We start from the raw sequence: 21,964 nt of genomic DNA on the forward strand, positions 1-21,964 counted from the left end.
CATGTTACATAATTCTCCCTTGTGTACAAAAGAAATCGACTACCCATTCATGACAAGTGCCTGCTGCTGCCCCATTGGTCAAGACTAGAGATAGATTTTAGCTAAAAACTTAAGACAGGATCAGTTTTATGATGCTATTTTCTAATTCTCTGCATTGTATATAAACAATTTATGATGTTAAAAATAAGGTTTGTTACTTTTCGAGCTTTCTAAAATTTTAGCCAAGGAGGCCCGAAGAGAGTACTTGCGTCATTTGGTGTCTATGATCGATTGGAATTGATAGCCCTCTAGCTAAGTTCAAGGTATATTGAAGATATAGAGGAGGAGGATTTTTCATTTTGAGGAGATTAGGAACGGATAGACATGAAAGAAACTTCTCTCTTCTAATCCTACCATTTTAGGGAGGATTATCCTACCTCAAGTTGCCGTACTTTTTTTTTTTTCACTTCTTCCTTCAAAATACCTCAAAAATAGTAGTTTATCCATTACAATCCAGCTAGCTTGTTACTTTTGGAACCTTCTTAAATTATAAATTACATTATATTTTTGGATCCTTCTTAAATAATGAATTAAATTATGTCCATCTTGAACCATATAATATATTCAAGGAAAAAGATTTTAAATTAAACATGGCCGCACTGAACAGATATACAAGGAAAATGAATCATATTTTTTTCATCGGTTTTGCCGTAACGGAGGAGGACAACTCACCAATGACAAGCCTCCTTTGATTCCTAGATGTACCTTATCAATGAGATGGAGTTCCAATCCAGCCCTAAATACTGCAGCACTATGGAAGAAGCGTCGACCTCAGTCGCAGGCTGGGCATGGCTTCCGGCCGACGTTCTGGGTTTGATACTAGAAAAGTTGATACCCATCTCTGACTATATCCGGTTTACTGCAGTTTGCAAGCATTGGAAATCAGCTGCGTTACATCACAAGCAGCATCGCCTCGTCAAATCACGGCCCAACCAGCTTCCAATGCTGATGGTTCCGACTAAGGACAGCTGCAACAAAGGGCGTTCCCTGTATAGCGTCACACGAGGTAAGACTTACGGCTTTGAGTTGCATGTGCCTTATAGTAAGAGGTGCTGCGGTTCTTCCCACGGTTGGTTGGCTTGTGTCGATGACAATTTGGTAGTAACCCTCTTAAACCCTTTTACCGGGTGTACCATTAGCCTTCCTCCCGTCCCCGCATCCGCGTCTAGAGCAAGGGCTTTTTTTAGATGTGATTACTACATTAACAAGGTTGTATTATCTGCTAACCCTTCGTTGTTTCCAAATGATTATGAAGCTGTGGTCATCTATGATGGTTATGGAAAACGAATAGCACATATTAAGTCAGGGGATGAAGCTTGGACTTGCATCGATCAAGTGATCGGATTCGATGATGTAATTTATTATAAAGGTCAGTTTCTAGCTGTTAGTTTGGATGGCAGTGTTTTTTCGATTAATGTTAGTAGTGACCAAACTGGTAAACCCCATGCAAGCGTTGTTGTACCGATGTCTCCTGGCACTGATAACAAAACATACCTAGCGCAATCGTCCCGGGGAGATCTATTGCTGATTAGGAAGTTCCAGAGATTGACTTATTGTAAGCGCTTTGTGAAGTCTTTGAGCTTCAAGTTTTTCAAGTTTGAAAAACTAGAGTTTGAACAAGTAAATGGTTATGATCGTTTCACGGAGACTCTGAGCTTCAAGGTTTTTAAGCTGTTCTCTTCTTATGAGGATAGACCCCAATGGGTTGAGGTTGAGAGTATCGGAAACGATGCTTTGTTTTTGGGTACAAATCAATCGATGTGTGTCTCTGCCTCGGACTTTCAAGGGTGTCGGCCAAATTCCATATACTTCACCGATGATTGCGTTGATGTTGCTTGTCATAAACCTAAAGGGCCTCAAGACATGGGTGTCTTCGACATAGAAAACAAAAGCATGGGAAGGCATTACTGCTTGGATCGTTCACAGAAACACATGCCGCCAGCAATTTGGATTTTGCCCACCATGGTGTGAAAATACAGTTCCATTTTTTTCTTTATTGCCTCTTCCATTTGATGTAATAATTTGAAGCTGTGCTTTCATTTGTTTGCAATCGTAAATGTAAGCCTCAAATGTCGGAATCAGGACGTCGAGCTTCCAATGTGCATACCTTTGAAGATAGTAATAGTAGTATGAAGTACGAACACTTAAAACTACAGAAAAAAATTGATGACCAAAAAGTATGTGGTACTTAAAACATAGTACTGCGAAGAAAAGTAGGAGAATTCACAATAGCAAGTTTAAGGGGAAAACCTTAACCGATATCAAACATAACGAGCATTCCCAAGTGTCCGAAGCAATGTTTTAAAAGGCGAAGGAGAAGCCAAGGCGTTTCATAGATAGCCCCGCCTAAGCGAAAGCCTTGAGGTTTAAGGCGATAGCCTCACGAGGAGTAGCCCAACTTATTTATAAGCCCATGAAGGTCACTCTCCCATCAATTTGGGATTCATTCTCGACAGAATGTTGTGCCCATATTGAACCATACAAGGATAAAAAGTCATAACCTAAGGAATCCATAGGCTACTAAGAATAGCCTCCTCCCCTCATACTGTTGGATAGTGGCCAAATTAGGCTAGGAAACAAAACAAAATTGATGAGGGAACATCATGATGAGGATTATGTTTCCTTGTTTTGTGGCTTGTTTTGTGGCTTATTTTGTGGCTTAATTTGCTCCTTGTTTTGTGGCTTTTTCAAAGCCATAATTATTTGGCTAGGATGAAGAAAAGCATAAAAAGAGATGGTGAGAGCATTTGGCAAAACAAGGGGGGCACGGGTGAGAAAAAATCTAGAGAGCTAGAGTGAAAAATCTCTTGTGAAAGAACTCTTGGGGTAGAGTGAGGCTCTTGGGAAAATTCTGTGAGAGGGTGTACAAGGGATATGGGATTGGGTTATGTCGATTTAACTCATGTGTAACTTGTACTGTTTTTCTCATAGTGAAGAGCAATATCTCTCCGAGGACGTAGGCAGATTTTTGCCGAACCTCGTAAATTTCTCGGTGTCTTTATTTCTTGTATTTTAAACTATTCAACCAGGGGTTTGTATGTTGGTGAAGATAATCAGCCAAGGCACAACAATTGGTATCAGAGCTTTGTTGGAAGCTTTGGTTCATTGAAGGTTCAGATTTATTATTCACCATGATGACTACAAACATGTCGTTTTCAGTTGAGAAGTTTAATGGGAAGGGCAGTTTTACTCTCTGGCAGATGAGAGTAAAGGATGTCTTGACTCAACAAGGCTTGGTTAGAGCTTTGAAGGGAAAAGATGGGAAGCCTAAAGAAATGACAGATGACCAGTGGGAGGAGCTGGAGTCGCGTTGTGTTAGCACGATTCGACACTGCATAGCTGATAACATTATCAACAATGTTATGGATGAAGATTATGCGCCTGCACTGTGGGAGAAGTTGGAAAAACTCTATGTTGCTAAGAGTTTGACCAACAAGTTACATCTGAAGAGGAAGCTGTACAAGCTGAAGATGGATGAAGGCGGGAATCTCATGGACCACATGAATGTGTTCAATGGATACTTGGATCAATTGAGGAAAGTTGATGTTAAGGTTGAGGAAGAAGATAAAGCCCTCTTACTTCTTACCTCACTTCCAGATTCGTATGAGAATCTTGTGACAACCTTATTGCATGGAAAAGATACAGTAAGTTTGGAGCAGGTGCAGGCTTCTTTGGTGTCTTATGATACACAAAAGAGGAAGACCATTGTTGATGGTGGGCACGAGACTGCTTTAGATGTTCAAGGTTGGAATCATGGAAGAAAATTGGGAGGAGGATTTGAGAGAGACAGCAGGTTCAAATCAAGCTCCAAAGGCAAGGGACCACAATGCTATGACTGCAAAGAATTCGGGCATAAAAAGATAAATTGTCCTTTGAGAAAAAGAAAGGATGATCTTGGTCCAGGTAGCAGCAATTTTGTGGCGGAAGACTTCGAGTATGCCCTCTAGGTACTCGAAGCAACACATCTCCTGGTGATGTATAATCTCAAGTGTTGCAGGGGTTTTGCAGCAGGTGGAGCTATGAGATTCACAGGTGATGAGATGGTCCTGAAGAATGAGAAGTGTGAGGAATGTTTGTCTGGCTCGACGGGTGTTGCTGGAAATGGGTGCACTGACAAGTTTCCAAGTTGCAGACAATGAAGAGGAGGAAAACCTACTAGAGGAGACGAGGATGTGTCGAGATCCTGTCTGAAGCTAAATGTTTTTTTTGCTTGCAGCAGCTGCACATGCATTGGCAGTGACTGAATCGGAACAGGACCAACGAGGTTGATTCAGAGTGTGCATGCTGGTACGTAAGGCCAATGGACTTTGGTACAATTTGGCCAAGGTGGAGATTGTTGGATAGTGGCCAAATTAGGCTAGGAAACAAAACAAAATTGATGAGGGAACATCATGATGAGGATTATGTTTCCTTGTTTTGTGGCTTGTTTTGTGGCTTATTTTGTGGCTTAATTTGCTCCTTGTTTTGTGGCTTTTTCAAAGCCATAATTATTTGGCTAGGATGAAGAAAAGCATAAAAAGAGATGGTGAGAGCATTTGGCAAAACAAGGGGGGCACGGGTGAGAAAAAATCTAGAGAGCTAGAGTGAAAAATCTCTTGTGAAAGAACTCTTGGGGTAGAGTGAGGCTCTTGGGAAAATTCTGTGAGAGGGTGTACAAGGGATATGAGATTGGGTTATGTTGATTTAACTCATGTGTAACTTGTACTGTTTTTCTCATAGTGAAGAGCAATATCTCTCCGAGGACGTAGGCAGGTTTTTGCCGAACCTCGTAAATTTCTCGGTGTCTTTATTTCTTGTATTTTAAACTATTCAACCAGGGGTTTGTATGTTGGTGAAGATAATCAGCCAAGGCACAACACATACCTCATAAGTAGTCAATGATTGAAATCCATGCCTAAAAAAGTCATGTCTACCACTCTGGAAAACGCATCGAGGCCCTCGACTTTAGGCTGGGCATGGCTCCCGAGCCACGTTCTGGATTCGATCCTAGAAAATTTGATACCAATCTCTAACTATATCCGGTTTAGCGCGGTCTGCAAGCATTGGGAATCAGTAGCTTTGCATCACAAGCAGCAGCGCGTCAAATATCGCCACAACCAGCTTCCCATGCTCATGATTCCTACCAAAAACAACAGAGGCGAAAGGCGTGGCTTGTACAGTGTCACGCAAGGTAAGCCTTACAACTTTGAGTTGTTTGTGCCTTAAAAGAAGTGTTGCGGTTCTTCCCATGGTTGACTGGCTTTTGCGGATGACAATTTGGCAATAACGCTCTTAAACCCCTTCACCGGACGTACCATTCGCCTTCCACCAGTCACGGAAGTCCCACCGCAGGCGGAAACTTTTGAATGTGATTACTACATTACCAGAGTTTTATTGTCTGCTGACCGTTCTTTGTTTCCAAATGATTATGAAGTTCTGGTAGTCTTTGATCATGCTAGACGCAATGTAGCCCATTTTAAGTCGGGGGATGACGGTTGGAGTCACATAGTCATACGTACTGCGATCGGATTTTGTGATTCAATTTACTATAAAGGCCGGTTTCCGGTTGTTAACTATGACGGTCAGGTTTTCTCGATTAATGCCGGCAGTGGCTCGACTGCTAAACCCGACGCAACCCTAGTTGTAAAACATGCTCCACAAGGAGGAGAACACCTTGTCGAATCGTCCAGTGGAGATCTATTGCTCATTAGGAAGTCTGATCGATTTGATTTTCGGTTTGGTAGGCTGACTCATAGCTTCAAGGTTTTCAGGCTGGAATGTGCTCACGGGAATAGACCCGAACAAGCGGAGGAGATTGAAAGTACTGGAAATGAAGCTTTGTTTTCCGATTACCCTGACTTCCTATGGTGTCGGCCGAATTGCATATACTTCGTCGTTAATGACTGGGAAGGTCCTCTCAATGAAGGACCGCAAGGGCCCCTTCACATGGGTGTCTTCAACTTGGAAAATAAAAGAACGGAAACACATCAGTACTGCATCAATCGTCCAAAGGCGAACATTCCACCATCAATCTGGATTTTGCCCACCATTGTATGAAAAGATGCGACTCAGATTCATAAAACAATTCGTTTACTGAATCTATCATCTCATTTGAAGCTTAACCCCGAAAAAACCATCCACATCGCAATTGACTTCCCAAAATTTGAAATTATTCCTCTTCAATTTGTTGCACTTCATTCTCAATAAAGAACATTTCACAAAATTCCAGATCTGCTACAACATCAATGGACAGACCGAATAGGAGAACGACAAAACTTACAATTCATTATCCAGATCGAAACAATAATCCCACTAAAATTGATTACTCATGCGGAAGCAAAGCGGAGTAAAAACACAGCATTAAAGTAGAAAGGTGAATTTGCAGTTTTGACTACCCCTGTAACATTCTGTGCAGAAGCAACCCATCCGTGAGAACCGCCTGCTGCCATTGGCCAGGATCAATCAATGTGCATCTTCTTCTTCACAAAACTTGGTGTACTTTTCTGAGTCCAACAACTTATTCAGTTCACCACTATCGCTGATCTCAACTTTCATTATCCATCCTTCCTCGTATGGGCTTGCGTTGACCTAGTTCTCAAAAAGTGAATCAAACATTAACACAGGGAAGACACTAGGGGGTGACTGGTGAGGAATCTTTTCTGATGTGTCTATAATGAAGTGATGTTCGTAGCGCATACATAGTTTAACAAAAGCATCACTTTCAAAGACGAAGACTTTTAATGGTTGGGGATAAAAGTTGAAGAGATGATTAAAAATTTCTCAAATGGCCAGTAACTTTAAACTAACACCAATAAACCTATTAGTTGCAAGTGTCTTCTAATGTTTATCCAAGTGTTGATTGTGTTTGTGTCCAGCATCGGAAAATAGATGAGCTTATAACCGAAATAGTCATTTAGAATTAACTTTGTTTACTTTAACCTTTCAAGAGATTACAAAGAAGTCCTTCTTTCATGACTTCTCATTTAAATATGGGGCATCAACAATATTCAAAATGTTAATTCTTAATCATATTTCTACTTTAGATATAAGAACTTACCCAAATTACAACGTAGCAAAATACTAATAAGAACGACAAAAAAAGTAGTAAAAATTGCACACAAATGCAACCTGGGCATCACCATACCGACTCTAGAACTAATATAGGATAAGGGTACCTACCAAACCAGGGGAGTTGCTAAGCTCTTCATTGACTTCAACCACTTTCCCTGACACGGGAGAGTAAACATCACTGGTTGCTTTGACACTTTCGACTGCTCCAAAGCCTTCACCCTGCTTCACAGAAGCCCCCACTTCTGGCAACTCAACATACACAACATCACCTAAATGATCTTGAGCATGATCGGTTATTCCAACAGTTGCAGAGTTTCCATCAACCTTAACCCACTCATGAGAATCGGCATACTTGAAATCCTTCACAACTGCAGTAAACAGAAAAATAAAAGCTGAAACCACCACAAAGCTACGGAAATTTACCCGTTGCAAATCCAAACATGAATCTAATTACAATTCCATCTATCAACACATTACTAACACTTCTTTCTGAGCTTCGACACATAACAATGTAGAACTAGCATTAGGTCCAAATGAACACGATAACTCATCAGGTCATTAGGCAAAAACAGAACAAAAATACTGCTTTTTTGGTCGTGAAAACCCACTTCAAGAGTGTTTTAATTGCTTTTTACAAGCAAAGTTGCAACAAGAGACAGAAAGAGAGATCCTTTACCTCCTCAATAAACTTTTTGCTCATTCAAAGTAATACAGAAACGATATATTTATCTAGACACGAACTTGTAACTCAAACGAACGAAATGAAATTCCCGAATACGTACCAGTCAAACACCATTCACAATTTCACAGCACTTCACAGCTGAAACCAATTCTAATCAATCAAAACAACTGTTGAATCACAATGCACAGATATTATACCTCACTAACATCAAAAGACGGAAAAGACGCACAAACCCATTAACCTCTTGAAGATTAAATCCACAACCTATATCAAATCAAACCATTTGGCAAAAACACACGCAACCCATCAGGAAAAATCAAATCTTTTGCTGCAACAGTCATAGATCAGGCATTTCAACAAACACATAACAGAGATCCACATCATCACCAACACCAAAACCATGATACAAAATACCAAATCCTCAATAATCCCAGCATTAATCAAGAAAATACAAGCAACCCATGTTCAAAAGCATTCATCTTTCTCAAAGATCATTGCAGAAACAATAAAGCCAATCGGAAAAAATGAAAAAATGATCCAAGGAAAGTGGGAAGTCTGTGGGGTTTTTGTTAGCTTACCAGAAGCAAACCCTCTATGGGTGGTTTGGATTCTGAGGTAGGAAGCAGCCCTTGAAGCCCACAGCAACCTTGAAGCCATTTGTGAAATCCAACAGAAAAACTCTTTCTCTTTTATTATAAAACCTTCACTCCTTTTTTATATATCGTGGGTTGGTGGGTGTGCTTTTTTATTTCTTTCCACTTTCTCTAATTATTTTTTATTTTTTTTGTTGAATTATGATACGTTTGGAAATAAATTAAAATATATAGAAACGAGTATTTGAGAATACATTTCCGGAAAAATAGAAAAATAAATGGAGATATGAGATGGTGTGTCAATTCATCAAAAAACCTAATAGGTCGAAGTTGGTGAGTGTCACTGTGGCAGAGTAAGTGATAGTGTCGGATTATTATTAATTAATTTTTATATTGGATATCAGCGGTTGCATGGAAATTCTGTAAAACCATGGCTTTTTTAACACAAGTGGAAATTATTTTATTATCATTTTATTGAAAGTATGGCCACTCGCGACATTTTTGTTTCTCCTTTTCTTGTGACTAAAGCGGATGGAGTGCGAAAATCGCTTCCGTTTCTTGTTACGGTCGAAATATTTGTGTTGTGAGATTGGAAATTTCATTACTCATACACATGAAATGTTTGTCATACTCTCGAGCGATACTCAAAGCGCAGGTGGAGAACAGAGTAATAGACATCCAAGTTGGTTGAGTGGTTGAACTGACAATCTAATAACGTAACAATTATTCGGGCATGCTAGCTTCTCTTTTGCAGTTACCCTCAATCGCATAGAGAAGATATGGAGCTTGAGCAATTTAGCCATGAGCATACCTTAGAGCATCTTTAAAGAAGATGTCAAATTTTGAACATAAAATTTAAATTTGACAGCCTATGGGGTATTTTGACATCTTTTAAAGTTTTATTGTCCACCCGATATGTCAAATTAAATTATTATTTTATTATATTATAAAATAAAATAAATGATTAAATTAATAAAAACTTAATAAAAGGCATTTAATAATTATGAAATCAGGACCGTTCATCATTTCTTTTTAACAAAAGGGGACCGTTCACTTACCTCGATTGAACAAAAGGGAAACAGGTCAACAACAACATTAATTGCAATGATGATGAAACCAATAAAAAAAATTAATAAAAAGCATTCATAATTAATTTGAAGCTGTTTTCAAATTTGACAGCAATTCTCTTACTGCCAATTCATGTCATCGCCACATAGGATTTGACATTTCGGATGGAGAACATTAGTGTGATATTTTTTTTACTGTTATAGCTTATGTATACATTTTGACTCTTAATGTCTAATCCTTGGTGATGATTTTGATGAAGGGATGGACGGTTAGGATGAGAAGATGTATTACTTCATGATCAGTATTTACAAAATCCATCCATCAGATAGGTAAAACAGTCCTGACCTCCTTGTGCATAGTTCTAATAACAGTACTAACCTGCTCGGTTTGATCGTCGCTTGAACACGCTCCAAGAAGTACCCTGGCAGTTCCGGCATCTGGATAGCAACCGGCATCAATCATTTCTTCGAAAATTTCCAAGCATCTCGTGTATAGTTTCTTTCTCGAGTATGCTCCAAGACGCGAAGTCCATGTCACAACATCCGGTTTCAAGTTTTTGAGTGGAAGCGACTGAAACAGCTCTTCCATCTTGTCGAAAAATCCTGCCCGTCCATATATGTTAATCAAGATGTTGTACGTACTGATATCAGCTGCGTAGGGTCCTGTTTCCATTGCTGTCAAAACTTCTTCCATCTTTTCTAACTGGCCTAACCGGCCATACAGATTTAACATGCTGTTAATGACGAAAGTGTCTAGCTCCAACCCGGACTCTTGCATCTGGTTCACAATGTCCTCGCATTTTGATACGTTGCCAGCTTTGGAGTAGGCGGATAAAAGTAGCATATGGGATTTCACTGTCGGGGTTATTCCTAACCGCTTCATCTCTTCAAACGCAGCTTGTGCATCTGATATGCATACAGAGAAAAAAAAATACATGATGAAGATAATAGGATTTAGAATATAGTGATCGAAAACAGACTCTGTCGTATTAGTTTCAATCGCAATCACAATGGTGCCTCGAAACAATTTCATCTCATCTTCAAGTGAAATGAGTGAAAATCAAATTATTTCAAGGGAAATGAGTGAAAAGTATGAGGTCTAATTGTTAATTTTTACCTTCATGAAGACCAGCTCTCCCATATGCATCTACCATGATATTATACGAAGCTCTATCGGGTTCACATCCCATGTGCTGCATTAGAGAGAAAATTTCTGCAGCTCCGTAAGGAAACCCTGCACGACTGTGGGGAGCGAAATCTTACAGAAGTTCGGGTTTATAGTGCTGCTTATCATACAATGGAAGTTTTGTACAGTTGTACTTGATCAAACTGCTCAAATTAAACTACAGAATTCATCAGATACTAACCTGTAAGCTTCCATAAGGGCATTGTACGCATACACATCAGGCTCATACCCTGCTTCTTGCATCTGCTCAAAAATTTCTTCCGCTTTCTCACAAAGTCCGTCCCTCGCAAATGCATTTACCAAAGCTGTATACGTGCATATGTTGCGTCTACATTTCTGGCTTTTCATTTCTTGAAACAGCTTTAGAGCCATAAAAGATTTCCTTTCCTGCACAAACCATAAATCTTGAGGAGATTTCTATCGTATTGTTTAATAAGTAAACGACATTTTCTTGTTAGTTATCTGACGGTATGGAACTTAACCAGCATAAGGTCATAGAAAAGCAAAGGACTTGAAGCTCACAGAGACTAGGAGAAAATGCAGCAAGGCTCACCCTTCCGTATAAATTGATTAGCATCGTATACGTCTCAGTAGATGGCTGGCATTGATCTCTCTTCATCCTCTGAAACATCTCTACTGCTTTTTGAGGGTTTCCGTCTTTTAGTAACCCGTTAATGTAAGCATCGAACACGATTGCACCTGAATGAAATTAGGTTTTTTCTGCATGAATTCACATTGTACTTAGTTTGAAGGAAATGCAATCAGTCACATCTGATATACTAACAAGCTGGGACAAGGTTTTGATTTTTGAGATTCAAACAAGATTTATGCATGTAAACGGCTACAAATTGGAGCGGAAGCGTACTTGGTGGAAGACCATACTTCCGCATTTCGCCAAAGATGGCTTCAGCCTTATCGATCAACCCAGACTTGCAGTAGGCCTTTAAAAGAAGGGCATAGGTGTCTTCAGTAGGTACGCATCGAGCTTCAAGAAGTTCCAAATATGTCGATTCTGCATCTTTGTGTTGCGACTTCTGCCCATAAGCATCGATAAGCAAATTGTAGCAGATGACATCTGGCTTGAAGGAGCTCTTGTACAATATCCACTCACATATCTGGACAGATGATCACAACATTACACTAAAAAATATCGAGTTGAAAGTCGATTGTCAAGCTATTGAGTGCAAGAATAAGAATAGCAACAAACAAAAAGCCTCCAAAGGAATTTTAGGAAAGGATCAATGATATCAATATATAGGGATGCTAGTTTCTCACCAAGATTATGGAACCCCACTGTTTGTTGAGACGAAGCTGAACAGCTACGTTAATGATATCGTCCCATATGGTGTGAGAGGCTGGAAGGGTGTCAAGAATTTCCCAAATACTGTTTTGATCGACTTCCTGCTGTACAAAGTCCAGAATCTGCTGACCAGTGGGGCTCATCACAGGGAAAACTCCGTCCACAAACCCCGATCCATATTTCCATCCCCGGCCCCTTAGAGAACCACCTAGACAAAGAAGATGGTATGCATTGTTGAAGATGTACATATGCGAGATAACATCTATTGCTAAGACAACAAAATGAGTACAATGTTGTGATTACATCGTTTCCTAGACAGTTTCTTGTTATTGAAGCTTCTGAATTTTCCGCGTTTGTCAATGTAAAGTCCGTCGCCCTTGCTCTTCTCAACAGCTCTACTACTGGAACTCTTGGCTTTCCATCTTGCATCACTCTTGCAGCTTCTTGGCGCAACAAAAATATAACTAATGGCGCGTTCAGCGATCAACCTATGCATGCCATCAAATGAAATTTCTATCAACCATCGGAATGCTCATTCGAATCAACTTGCATACCTCAGAAAGTATAGTGCTTACAAGCGATCAACACAAACTAAGTAGCCCTTATATTAAATTAAATTAAATTTCCATGAAATTTAACACAATGCACCCTCAATAACTGTGAAGCAGTCAGTATTGGGGATTTTCATGCACACCCGATTCGAAGAATCCGTTGAATCCCTTAGAAACCAACAATCCGGAAAGAGAGAAGTTTAACAGACTCAAAAACCAGTAACAAGAAACAGTAGAACTGTATTGTATGCAGAAGAAAATTTTTATGGTGCTCCGAGCATTTTAACTGTTAGATCTTTGATTTTTGTATTCCGGGACACCGGAAAAAATCCTGTATGCAGACAGACAGAGAGTGGGTGAAGGAAGAAGGAGCTCACATGAATGTTTGGAAATTGGAGGAGGAGGAGCTTTCCAGTTTGTGAGAAGAAGATAGTGTTTGATGGCATGCAGGTAGGTAAGGACAAAACATATAAATTTCAAAATATCCCACACCTTAGATATATAAAGGAGAATATATCTCTTATCTTTATTATTTTCTCATTCTCTTGTTCTTATTTACCCACCTTAGCTTCAATCCAAATTTTACTCTCTTGCTAAAATATAAATACAAACCATCTATAGATTCATATTATGACATGCCTTTTTGGAAAAAAGGTCGTTTTGGGATTTAACGACGGTGACCAACTAATTCTTAGTCTAGTAGTATTTCTCGCCAAGTGAAAGAGATGTCAAGTTCGAATATCAAAGAATGACGATTTTATGTTGAGTATTTGGGAAAGTATGCGGGCGTGAAGTCCCGTAGACTGGCAACGAACAGATGGAAGTTCCATTTTCAATTCATTCATGCAGAGTTCATAAAAAGAGTGCACATTTTGGGGCCAAAAAGTTCAAAGCTGTTCGCAACGAGTATAGGATTTGTCAGGCTTAAGGCTACAAATGGTGGCAATGTAATGCCTGCTTGAGCTCGATAAGTTTGTGATCCGGTTCCTGAAGATTCTCCCGCCCGCATGAAATCGTGTACCAAATCATTTTTGCTAAAATATGTAACCATCTTGCAACATAAATTGGGAATTTTTAAAAGTAATGTTTTTGAACTTTCTGCGGTAACAGGCACACACTACTCCACCTCAGCCAAATAATCTTCAATCTCTGCTGGGGTTAGCACTCTGCAACAAGGTAAGCACAATTAATTAGAGATACACTACAATGAGCAATGAGCAATCGTTTATAATTAAAAACAATGTTTTGAAGGGCAGTAGCAACTCAAATTAGCTACAATGAAAAAGAATTTGCTGCCATCCTGGATGGCTCAAGGACTCTGGCGCGGCGTCACAAGCGCACGCCTATCTGTTCATCTCTTCTGTGTCTATACCAAGTACATTAAAAACAAGAGAGTTTTAACTAAACACTCCCGGTACTGTTCACTTTTAACGAAAAACCACATTTTTACCTTTTCCTGGTACCATCCACTACACCTTTATTTGTCAATTTTCATTAAAACTAAAGTTCTGTTGGACTTTTCGTTAGTTTTCCTTAGGTTTGGGGTCCAAAAACACAGTCCAGATTTAGTTACGCCTTCTTTAAAGAGGCGGAAAATACTTTCAATTTTGAGAAATCAAAGCTAATCCTTTAGCACTTAGCTAAGAGTTGAGTAAGTTGGCTCCTTGGACCTAAATAAGAGTAGGGGGTGAAGGATTCCCCTTCCTAACACGTTGGCATAATACCATATTTTTTCATCGGATTTTGCATGTCACATGCATGTTTACATGCACCCTATATCTTGATAAAGTACTTCATGCAATGAAAAATATCTTTCAGTGAAAGGAATTAAGAGAAACGATGCCTTAGCAGGAAGTAACGACGGAGCTCACCTGAACTTTTTGTCTGTGCCAATTATCCCAATCTCAATGTTTTTTCCTGAGATTTGTCCTTCAAATCTGCATCAAATATAAAGCAACTACTTATACCGCTAACAGATAACAAAGTTTCTTCCTCTTTCTGTGGCTCCTAAGCATTATGTATTCATAAAAGAATGAATAAATAAATAAATAAGTTCACGAAGTTAACAGTTCTGTATACATACCCCTCCTTCAAAGTCAAAATAGCCGTGTGCACAGCATCATCAAGCTCCATATCTTCAGTATACCTATTACAAAAAAAAAAATAATGAGACGCACTTCACCCTTGAGGACTAAAAAAAAATTGAGACTGAAATTTTAGTTAAAGTATCCAGCATAAACCATGTCCAAGTGTTTGACCGAAAACAAAAATACATGTCTGAGTACCTCTTCTCAAGAAAAGTTTTTGCATTTGAGACATTCTTCCCCATTGCAGATGCTTTCCACGAGAAATATGAACCGGAAGGATCAACCTACAGGGAAATATAGATTAGAAATAACAATAGTTGCAGAATTAGCTATCATATTACTGTCAACATAGGAACATAAATTTCTTAAGACTACTATTCCTGACAGCAGTTTCTCATTTTCGACCATCCAAAATAGAATTATGATCCAAGAAAACTAAAAGCAAACAGAAGTACAACCTATTGCTTGAAGAGGTTGAAATGATTAATTCAGCTCAAGCAAGATTACTAATGGTCAACTTAACAACCCAATTTTTTTTGGAAGTAACATATTCCACATATTAGATATTTCTACAACGGAAAAAAAACAATTGTTTAACTAAACAAAACTAAATATTGAGCAGCGACCCAACTAAATATGCTACAAAAATTTGTTCCAAACTCTGTTCAATTTAAATTGAAATGTTCTTTCCTTAGATGGCATCATAATTTGCAACCAGAAACAACAAATAGGGAAAACGTTTACAAGAAAATAACACATCGGAAAATGAAAAATACCTGGTATAGTTGGGGACCGCTGTCATCAAACCCAGCCACCAGAAGAGATACTCCGAATGGCCTTACACCACTACAAAAGAAGGAAAGAAAACTATTTCAGTAAATTTTAACATGAATATCCTTCAGTTACTCATCTTCAAGTTCAACTACCCAAACTCAGCTGCAATTATTAGGGAAAATGACAAGTCACCCATTTCAGTTACTGTAAAATAGTCTGTTATCTCTAAATGTAATTAGCTGTGCTACTGTTTGTGTTTAGTTAGAACTGTTATAAGGTAGGTAGTTAAGGGGCATCTTTGTAAATAGCCAAAGGCTATATATATGTCTTCACAGTGTACAAAATTATTAATTCAGAAATACAATTGGAAAGCTTACAGAGGAAGTTTCCAGATTCTATAGCAATTGCCTTAAAATAATAAATATCACAAGCAGAAACCTTTACTATGAATTTTCATAAGTTATACTTCTCAATTCTCATAATTTATCACCTTTTATATTCTCTCCTCTCACTTTCACACACACGAGCTATATCTTGTTCTGCTGCCCAAGACTTGCAATATTGTAGTGACCGATTGCAAGTGTTTTAGTTTATAAGTCCAAAAGCTAAAGATTTTGGAAAAGGATCCAATATATAAATATCTTCATACAAGAAATATTCACTAAGGTACTTGGTACTCAATGCTTGAAAAAGGTTATTTGAGCAACCACAAAGTTATTGTCGGTCCAAATGTTCGAGAAAAAGCCACCCATGCAAAGAGCACCTTACACCTGTAAAACTTGACTACAAAGTGTTTACCATGGATGCAACAATCATTAAAAAGCTAACATCATCTAGAGACAATTGGTTTCATATATGGGCAAAAAATTTCTCAATGTGAGAAAAAATGGGCACAGGCATTGTGTATAATGAACCACAGTTTATACAGATACAGAAAGTGTGTTAATTACCCAGATTGAGTGAACTCCTGCATAACAGCTGCAGTTTCCCTCACAAGTTGAGTAACAGGGATAGGTTCCTAGAAACATGATTGCTTTACACAAGTTATAACCTTCTCAAAAGACAAGAACATCTTATTCTTATAGTTCGGAAGAACTTGATAAGGGAATGATGAACATTTGTCACATCACCTTAAAAAAAAAGGATCAAATAGAAGAGAAGATAAAATCAGTACCTTATATAATCTGTGATACTGTTCTGCCTGCTTCCTGCTTTTTCGAACCAAGACTCGAAAATCAGGACCCATGCCACTGCAGGAGAGTAAGTAAGGGTAAGAATAACTACATACTGAATGACGACAAATAAAAGATTCAACAAAGCCACAAAATATTAGGATGCTGAAACTGCTGTCAAAATACAATAGTCAGGTCTCATGTCGATCCAAATGTGATCATTCAGGAGCCAGAATTGTAGTCTCCAAAATTCCAAATGCAAGTTCATGCATGCAGTGTTTTCTATTTTTCTTCATTTAGAATCGAACTTATCACACAGTATTGCATAACCAACACATGTTCCATACTCACATCAATAATATGATCCTTTAGAGTCTATATATCACAGTAGAAAGCTCATCAAGTTTCTCTAAATTCAATAGTGTTTGAATTCATCAGTAGAGTAAATACTTAAGCAAAATAGGGGGGGAAATTCCTCACAAGTAACACTAAGCAAAGAAAACTAGTGTTTCTCTTGAAATTGTAGGTAACTCGATATACCAGTCCTCTAGGTTGAGCTTTCTAATGCTAGCTTTATGGTATTATACCCAAGTCTCTAATACACATGACCTTGTAAACCATGTTACAGGGTCAAAGGTTAAAGAACTTTACAAGAAGAGTAAGGACTAATGACTAGAAAGTCCACAAAACGAAGCATCATTTAATCATCCTTACACTAACCACTAGATGCAACATCGTCTTTATGAAGTAACTCAGTAAAAAAGGAGCCTCATCACAGGAATTGGCCAGAAAGCAAACCTGTAAACAAGTCCAATATTTGGCGTCAAACTCTGTATTTTTTGAACCTGGCCAAAGAAAGTAAATATCATCAGAAATGAACATGTTAGGAGAGAAAACCTGGGTGACTCTGAAACCAAGAAAGTGGAACAATTTACAATTCATCACAGTAATTATAGTTTATTGTAAAACGAAGCTCTAGAGAAAACAAAAAAGACACTGTTAGAACAGGAGAGGGGAAAATTAACTATGCAGATCAGACCATAAACAAGAGAAACAACCCTATGAAAACAAAAATGTTGTTCGGGCACATCTATTATATGAAGCATGCTTGGGGGACCTTAAGTTGGCAATGCTAAAAGTGATACAAACTTGTAATCATCATATGACTCATCACAAACCCTAAGCTATATCACTAGCACATAGCCTCGATTTAACATAAACAAATATTAATATAAGATGGTTTCATAAAATTGAAACTTATAATAGAAACCATCCTGAGAGACCACGAGTGACTTACGGATGCTTCATCAACCAAGATTGAAGGTAGCTTCTTCTCGGTCGCAATAACAACCCCATTAGCAGCTGCAGTAACCAGATAAACACAATTAAACAACCCAACTTTTAAATGTGCCTTTCACATCATTACTAAATTTTCCATTCGCATCTAAATATCAAATAAAACATTTGAGCCATCAAAAAAATTGTACACAAATTATTTTCTCTTAAAACTTTCAGCTCAATTCAGTTCGGAGGTGAAATAAAAAATCGAGCTTTTCATCCAGATTTTACTAATATTTCAATAATCTAATTACTGATTCAGCAAACCGATTCGATAGTAAGGATCCCACATCACAAAGAAGAGCAAAAGGACTAATCTTTCAAAGGGTGCAGACTAAACACTGAGTGCATTGTTACCTTTGATCCCCAGAGAGGTTTGGCCAGACCCGACTGCCGTCAAAGCATGCTCGATCTGCACTAGCTTCCCTGAAGGACTGCTCACCATACACAGCAAACAAATCAGAAAACACAAAAACCAAGCTAAATTTCTAGAGAGAGAGAGAGAGAGTTACCTGAAAGTGGTGAGAGAAAACGAGTATTGGCTGTCTCCCATTGTTTTCTAGAGAGAGAAAGACTGAAGCTTTTTATTTTCTTCTGAGAATCGAAGACAGAGAGAGAAAGAGAGAGATTTGAGGGTGGTTTTGGCAGAAAGAACAGAAAGGGGGTCTAAAGACTGGAGCTTTACTTGTTGGAGAAGAAGGTTTTGAGTGGGCTTTTCATCGATTCCGTACGGGTTGGACCAAATAATATAACCCGACCCGAGCCTGTTTACATTTTTTGTTTTAAATTTTTTTTTAAGAACACGAAGAAAGAGGAAAAACCCTTCTTCTCCAACACGAAAGCACATCTAAATCACACACTCTCTCTCTCTCTCTCTCTCTCTCTCTCTCTGTGCAGAAGCAGCACTCTTCGCATTGAAGCAAATCGCGTACTAATTCGGTAACTCTCTCTCTCTCTCTCTCTATACACGCACTCATGCTGGTGTGGATCTCTGTGGCTACTGAATCACGTGTAAGAGTCGATACAGAACTGAGCTCTTTTCTCGCGATTTCTCACTGTTTTCTGTTTGGGTTCCGAGAAATTTCAATTCTTTACCATTGTATTTAATTTCTCCCTATCATATTTAGTATAGAATGTAGTTGGGTGAAACCCCTATTGCTGGTTTACGAGCTAGAGATCGATCTGTCTGTATTCTCTGATAGAAATTTCGTTTTTTATTGTTGCTGATTCAGATCAATCTCAAAGTTCCAATCCGAGCAAAATGTTTCTCACAAGGTGAATTGCATTTTTTGAGGATTTTTTGAAGTGAATTAATCGTCTCAAATATATATATACACATATATATATATATTTATATTTATACTTATTTTCTTGTTGATTTGATTGTGGGGATTGTGGGTGTTGTGAAGGACTGAGTATGACAGAGGAGTAAACACTTTCTCCCCCGAAGGCAGGTTGTTTCAGGTTGAGTATGCCATTGAGGCCATCAAGGTACTTAACCTTATTAATCCTCGCTTTCACTCAAATTCAAAAATCTTAATGATTTTTGGCTGTATTTTTAATGAAATGTAGGATTTTGAGTAGTTGGTTTTGATGTATTACAGCTGGGTTCGACTGCAATTGGCTTGAAGACGAAAGAAGGTGTTGTGCTTGCTGTGGAGAAGCGTATCACTTCGCCTTTGCTGGTCCTCAAACTATCTCTTTATATGACTTCGTTGTACTTACCCATTACCTTTTTATTATTAAAAGTTTTTATGGCTGAGTTTAAAGTTCAAACCAAAGCTGCTGGATCACCTCTCTTCTCAAGGAAAATTACATTCCTAAGAGGTTCTTTCAAATGTATATAATAGCATCTCTTACTTTTTGGAAGTCGAATTGTTAGAGACCCTTTGTCCTTCAACACTTGGCACTTTTTATGTCCAGCGTTTGCAAACTGTCAGTATCATGTTGTTTAAGAATCATGCTTATATTAGGAGCAATAAAGCCTCTGAAAGGTTTATATTAATATCTCATCTTAAAATTGTATTGGGTGGATCAACTTTTGTCTTCCAAAATGTTTCCTTTTTCCTCTATCTCTCTCTCTCCTCCTCCTCGTTTTTCATGGATATAGTTGTTCATTTTCCATATCTAAAGATTTGCAGTTTCATTGATGAATGCTATTCTATACTTTTTGCTTTCAGGAACCCAGCAGTGTTGAGAAAATTATGGAAATTGATGACCATATAGGATGTGCCATGAGTGGACTGATTGCTGATGCTCGTACACTTGTTGAACATGCACGAGTTGAAACTCAGGTAATTTTCTTGGTGGTTTTTCCCTCTGATCTCCTAACCTTTTTACTTGTTTTCTAACTTCCAGTTTTTGCAGAATCATAGGTTCTCCTACGGTGAGCCAATGACTGTGGAGTCTACAACACAAGCTCTCTGTGATCTTGCCCTAAGATTTGGTGAAGGTGATGAAGAGTCCATGGTAATAACCGTTTCTTTTGTTAGTTCTATGAAAATTCCTGTTTTTAATCTTTAGTCAAATGATTAAATTTGCTTACTTTGGTAGGAATTTTTTTTAATGTCAGTTTTTATTAAGATTAGTGTAATTTTGGGAAATGCTAATGTAATATTATATAATACTTGTCTTCATTTAACTGGTTATTATATATCAACTTATGATCAAGCATTTTAGGATGATATTCCAGAGTTTTTTAAGATACCTGTTTATCTTTGAGAAAGAGATGAACCATGATATACTTGGCTTTATTTTTTTTATACTGGCGAAGTATCTTTTGGCATCTATATAACATCCCGTTTGTATTGTTCCTGTATTCTTATTGATAAGTAATACACCTTTGCTATATGCTTGGCTCTTTATACTCCTTTTTGCAGTCTCGACCATTTGGGGTATCTCTCCTAATTGCTGGTCATGATGAGCACGGGCCCAGCTTGTAAGTGATACTTTGTCTTGCAGTATTCGACATGTATAAACATTGATAGGTTATAAGATGCTTTATAAAAACTGAAAACTGAAAAACTCCCAAATCGTTGTTTCTGTTTCGTATGTCCTCTTCTCGTTTACATACTCATGTTTCTCTGAATTAAATCTGTTTCCTGTACTGCAGGTACTACACTGATCCATCTGGCACATTTTGGCAATGCAATGCAAAAGCTATTGGTTCAGGTTCAGAAGGTGCAGACAGCTCTCTTCAAGAGCAATACAACAAGGTATCTTTGCTTGTTTTAAGTTTAACTCTGTATTCTTATTTCTATAAACATATCTTATCGGGTCATCAGAGTTGTCAACCTTCCAAATAAGGAGCATGAATTTTTTCCACACATGATTGACCTTCTAGGGCAAAGCCATTTTGTTTTTTTCAACTATTTTATGGTGGAAACAAGATATGGAGGAAATTCCTTCTTCATTTATTCACTTATCGATCGTTTGCAGGACCTGACTCTTCAAGAAGCTGAGACAATTGCTCTGTCTATCCTTAAGCAAGTTATGGAAGAAAAGGTGAAGCTTTATATTTGATATAGATTTTGTATGCATACTATTCTTTCTTGGGCGGTGTTCAAATTTGCATACGATTTACACTGGTTGACCTGTGGTACTGTTTTCAGGTGACACCCAACAATGTCGATATCGCAAAGGTTTCTCCAACATATCATCTGTATACCCCTGCTGAGGTGGAGGCCGTCATTGCTCGCCTATAAGTTCCCATGTTTCTCTGATTAAATCTGTTTCCTGTTACTGCTGTATGTGTTAAGTTTACAGAAAAGGATTTTCGGATTTGTTTCTGGTTTGGTGTTCCTAACCAGTGAAATCATGCGGCAGTGCAGTACAATGCTAAACATATTCCATGGATATTATCATCAAACTTCGATGAGCAGATGCCATCCTGTGCGCCTCTAATGAAAGATTTCATGTGAACTCGAGAAAATTTTGTTGTCATTTTGTTTTGCGCTCAAGTTTGTGGTCGACGCTTGGTAGCACTGCAAATTTGATGCCTTTTATCTTACGTATTGACATCCGTTTCTGTTCATGTTTCAACTGCATGCTTGCAACGGTGCATTTTATCTTACATATTGACATACGATATTATTGAAACCAGCCAGCCAATCAGTTCATAACGCG

At 38.3% G+C, this 21,964-nt stretch overlaps 5 protein-coding genes across 9 annotated transcripts; 2 read left to right on the plus strand and 3 right to left on the minus strand.

The window, feature by feature from the left end:
* Positions 1-699: 699 nt before the first annotated feature.
* On the plus strand, positions 700-2,109 carry LOC137727745 (F-box protein At2g26160-like). Its single transcript, XM_088677105.1, has one exon. It carries the CDS (start codon positions 739-741, stop codon positions 2,008-2,010), a length of 1,272 nt encoding a protein of 423 aa, XP_088533231.1. The 5' UTR covers positions 700-738; the 3' UTR covers positions 2,011-2,109.
* A 4,078-nt stretch (positions 2,110-6,187) lies between these two features.
* On the minus strand, positions 6,188-8,509 carry LOC137729382 (glycine cleavage system H protein 2, mitochondrial). The gene is made up of 3 exons (XM_068468328.2): positions 8,350-8,509; positions 7,198-7,457; positions 6,188-6,606 (listed from the first exon to the last, which is right to left on the minus strand). The coding sequence occupies exons 1-3, from the start codon at positions 8,426-8,428 to the stop codon at positions 6,481-6,483; spliced, it is 465 nt and encodes a 154-aa protein (XP_068324429.1). The 5' UTR covers positions 8,429-8,509; the 3' UTR covers positions 6,188-6,480.
* Positions 8,510-9,493: 984 nt separating this feature from the next.
* Positions 9,494-12,993, minus strand: LOC137730057 (Tetratricopeptide repeat (TPR)-like superfamily protein). Of its 4 annotated transcripts, none has more exons than XM_068469123.2 (8): positions 12,846-12,993; positions 12,221-12,405; positions 11,893-12,125; positions 11,483-11,732; positions 11,171-11,316; positions 10,799-11,004; positions 10,549-10,673; positions 9,494-10,337 (listed from the first exon to the last, which is right to left on the minus strand). In XM_068469123.2, the coding sequence occupies exons 1-8, from the start codon at positions 12,935-12,937 to the stop codon at positions 9,754-9,756; spliced, it is 1,821 nt and encodes a 606-aa protein (XP_068325224.2). In that variant the 5' UTR covers positions 12,938-12,993; the 3' UTR covers positions 9,494-9,753. The 4 variants fall into 4 exon arrangements, with proteins under 4 accessions (XP_068325224.2, XP_088533703.1, XP_088533702.1 ...); XM_088677577.1 differs by having other exon boundaries at positions 12,748-12,929; XM_088677576.1 differs by having other exon boundaries at positions 12,612-12,847.
* Positions 12,994-13,280: 287 nt separating this feature from the next.
* On the minus strand, positions 13,281-18,524 carry LOC137727793 (proteasome subunit alpha type-2-B). The gene is made up of 11 exons (XM_068466614.2): positions 18,352-18,524; positions 18,197-18,273; positions 17,799-17,863; positions 17,300-17,346; positions 16,504-16,579; positions 16,280-16,347; positions 15,332-15,401; positions 14,754-14,839; positions 14,552-14,614; positions 14,340-14,405; positions 13,281-13,634 (listed from the first exon to the last, which is right to left on the minus strand). Exons 1-11 carry the CDS (start codon positions 18,390-18,392, stop codon positions 13,586-13,588), a joined length of 708 nt encoding a protein of 235 aa, XP_068322715.1. The 5' UTR covers positions 18,393-18,524; the 3' UTR covers positions 13,281-13,585.
* Positions 18,525-18,618: 94 nt separating this feature from the next.
* LOC137727794 (proteasome subunit alpha type-5) lies at positions 18,619-21,770 on the plus strand. Of its 2 annotated transcripts, none has more exons than XM_068466615.2 (10): positions 18,619-18,778; positions 19,072-19,114; positions 19,249-19,330; positions 19,444-19,524; positions 20,020-20,133; positions 20,207-20,308; positions 20,719-20,777; positions 20,952-21,054; positions 21,278-21,343; positions 21,451-21,770. In XM_068466615.2, the coding sequence occupies exons 2-10, from the start codon at positions 19,101-19,103 to the stop codon at positions 21,541-21,543; spliced, it is 714 nt and encodes a 237-aa protein (XP_068322716.2). In that variant the 5' UTR covers positions 18,619-18,778; positions 19,072-19,100; the 3' UTR covers positions 21,544-21,770. The 2 variants fall into 2 exon arrangements, with proteins under 2 accessions (XP_068322716.2, XP_088533704.1); XM_088677578.1 differs by lacking the exon at positions 18,619-18,778 and adding an exon at positions 18,828-18,850.
* The last annotated feature ends 194 nt before the right edge of the window (positions 21,771-21,964 follow it).

Source organism: Pyrus communis, chromosome 10 (assembly GCF_041283825.1).
Source record: "Pyrus communis isolate YQ-2024b chromosome 10, ASM4128382v1, whole genome shotgun sequence".
Taxonomy (NCBI): domain Eukaryota; kingdom Viridiplantae; phylum Streptophyta; class Magnoliopsida; order Rosales; family Rosaceae; genus Pyrus; species Pyrus communis.

Bases quoted from the DNA above. Each gene is read 5' to 3' on its own strand.
- LOC137727794 (XM_068466615.2), top strand. The intron at 20,309-20,718 runs GTAATAACCGTT...TCCTTTTTGCAG, and splicing joins AAGGTGATGAAGAGTCCATG to TCTCGACCATTTGGGGTATC. The intron at 21,344-21,450 runs GTGAAGCTTTAT...TACTGTTTTCAG, and splicing joins AGCAAGTTATGGAAGAAAAG to GTGACACCCAACAATGTCGA.
- LOC137727793 (XM_068466614.2), bottom strand. From the start codon at position 18,392: ATGGGAGACAGCCAATACTCGTTTTCTCTCACCACTTTCAG. The intron at 17,864-18,196 runs GTAACAATGCAC...TGGTTACTGCAG, and splicing joins AACCTCTCTGGGGATCAAAG to CTGCTAATGGGGTTGTTATT. The intron at 14,406-14,551 runs GTATGTATACAG...TATTTGATGCAG, and splicing joins ATTTTGACTTTGAAGGAGGG to ATTTGAAGGACAAATCTCAG.
- LOC137727745 (XM_088677105.1), top strand. From the start codon at position 739: ATGTACCTTATCAATGAGATGGAGTTCCAATCCAGCCCTAAATACTGC.
- LOC137729382 (XM_068468328.2), bottom strand. From the start codon at position 8,428: ATGGCTTCAAGGTTGCTGTGGGCTTCAAGGGCTGCTTCCTACCTCAGA. The intron at 7,458-8,349 runs GTAAGCTAACAA...TGTTTACTGCAG, and splicing joins CCATAGAGGGTTTGCTTCTG to TTGTGAAGGATTTCAAGTAT. The intron at 6,607-7,197 runs GTAGGTACCCTT...TTTGAGAACTAG, and splicing joins TTAGCAACTCCCCTGGTTTG to GTCAACGCAAGCCCATACGA.
- LOC137730057 (XM_088677577.1), bottom strand. From the start codon at position 12,914: ATGCCATCAAACACTATCTTCTTCTCACAAACTGGAAAGCTCCTCCTC. The intron at 12,406-12,747 runs GCTCGGAGCACC...TGGCATGCATAG, and splicing joins AAAGATCTAACAGTTAAAAT to GTTGATCGCTGAACGCGCCA. The intron at 12,126-12,220 runs GTAATCACAACA...TTCTTTGTCTAG, and splicing joins GAAACTGTCTAGGAAACGAT to GTGGTTCTCTAAGGGGCCGG.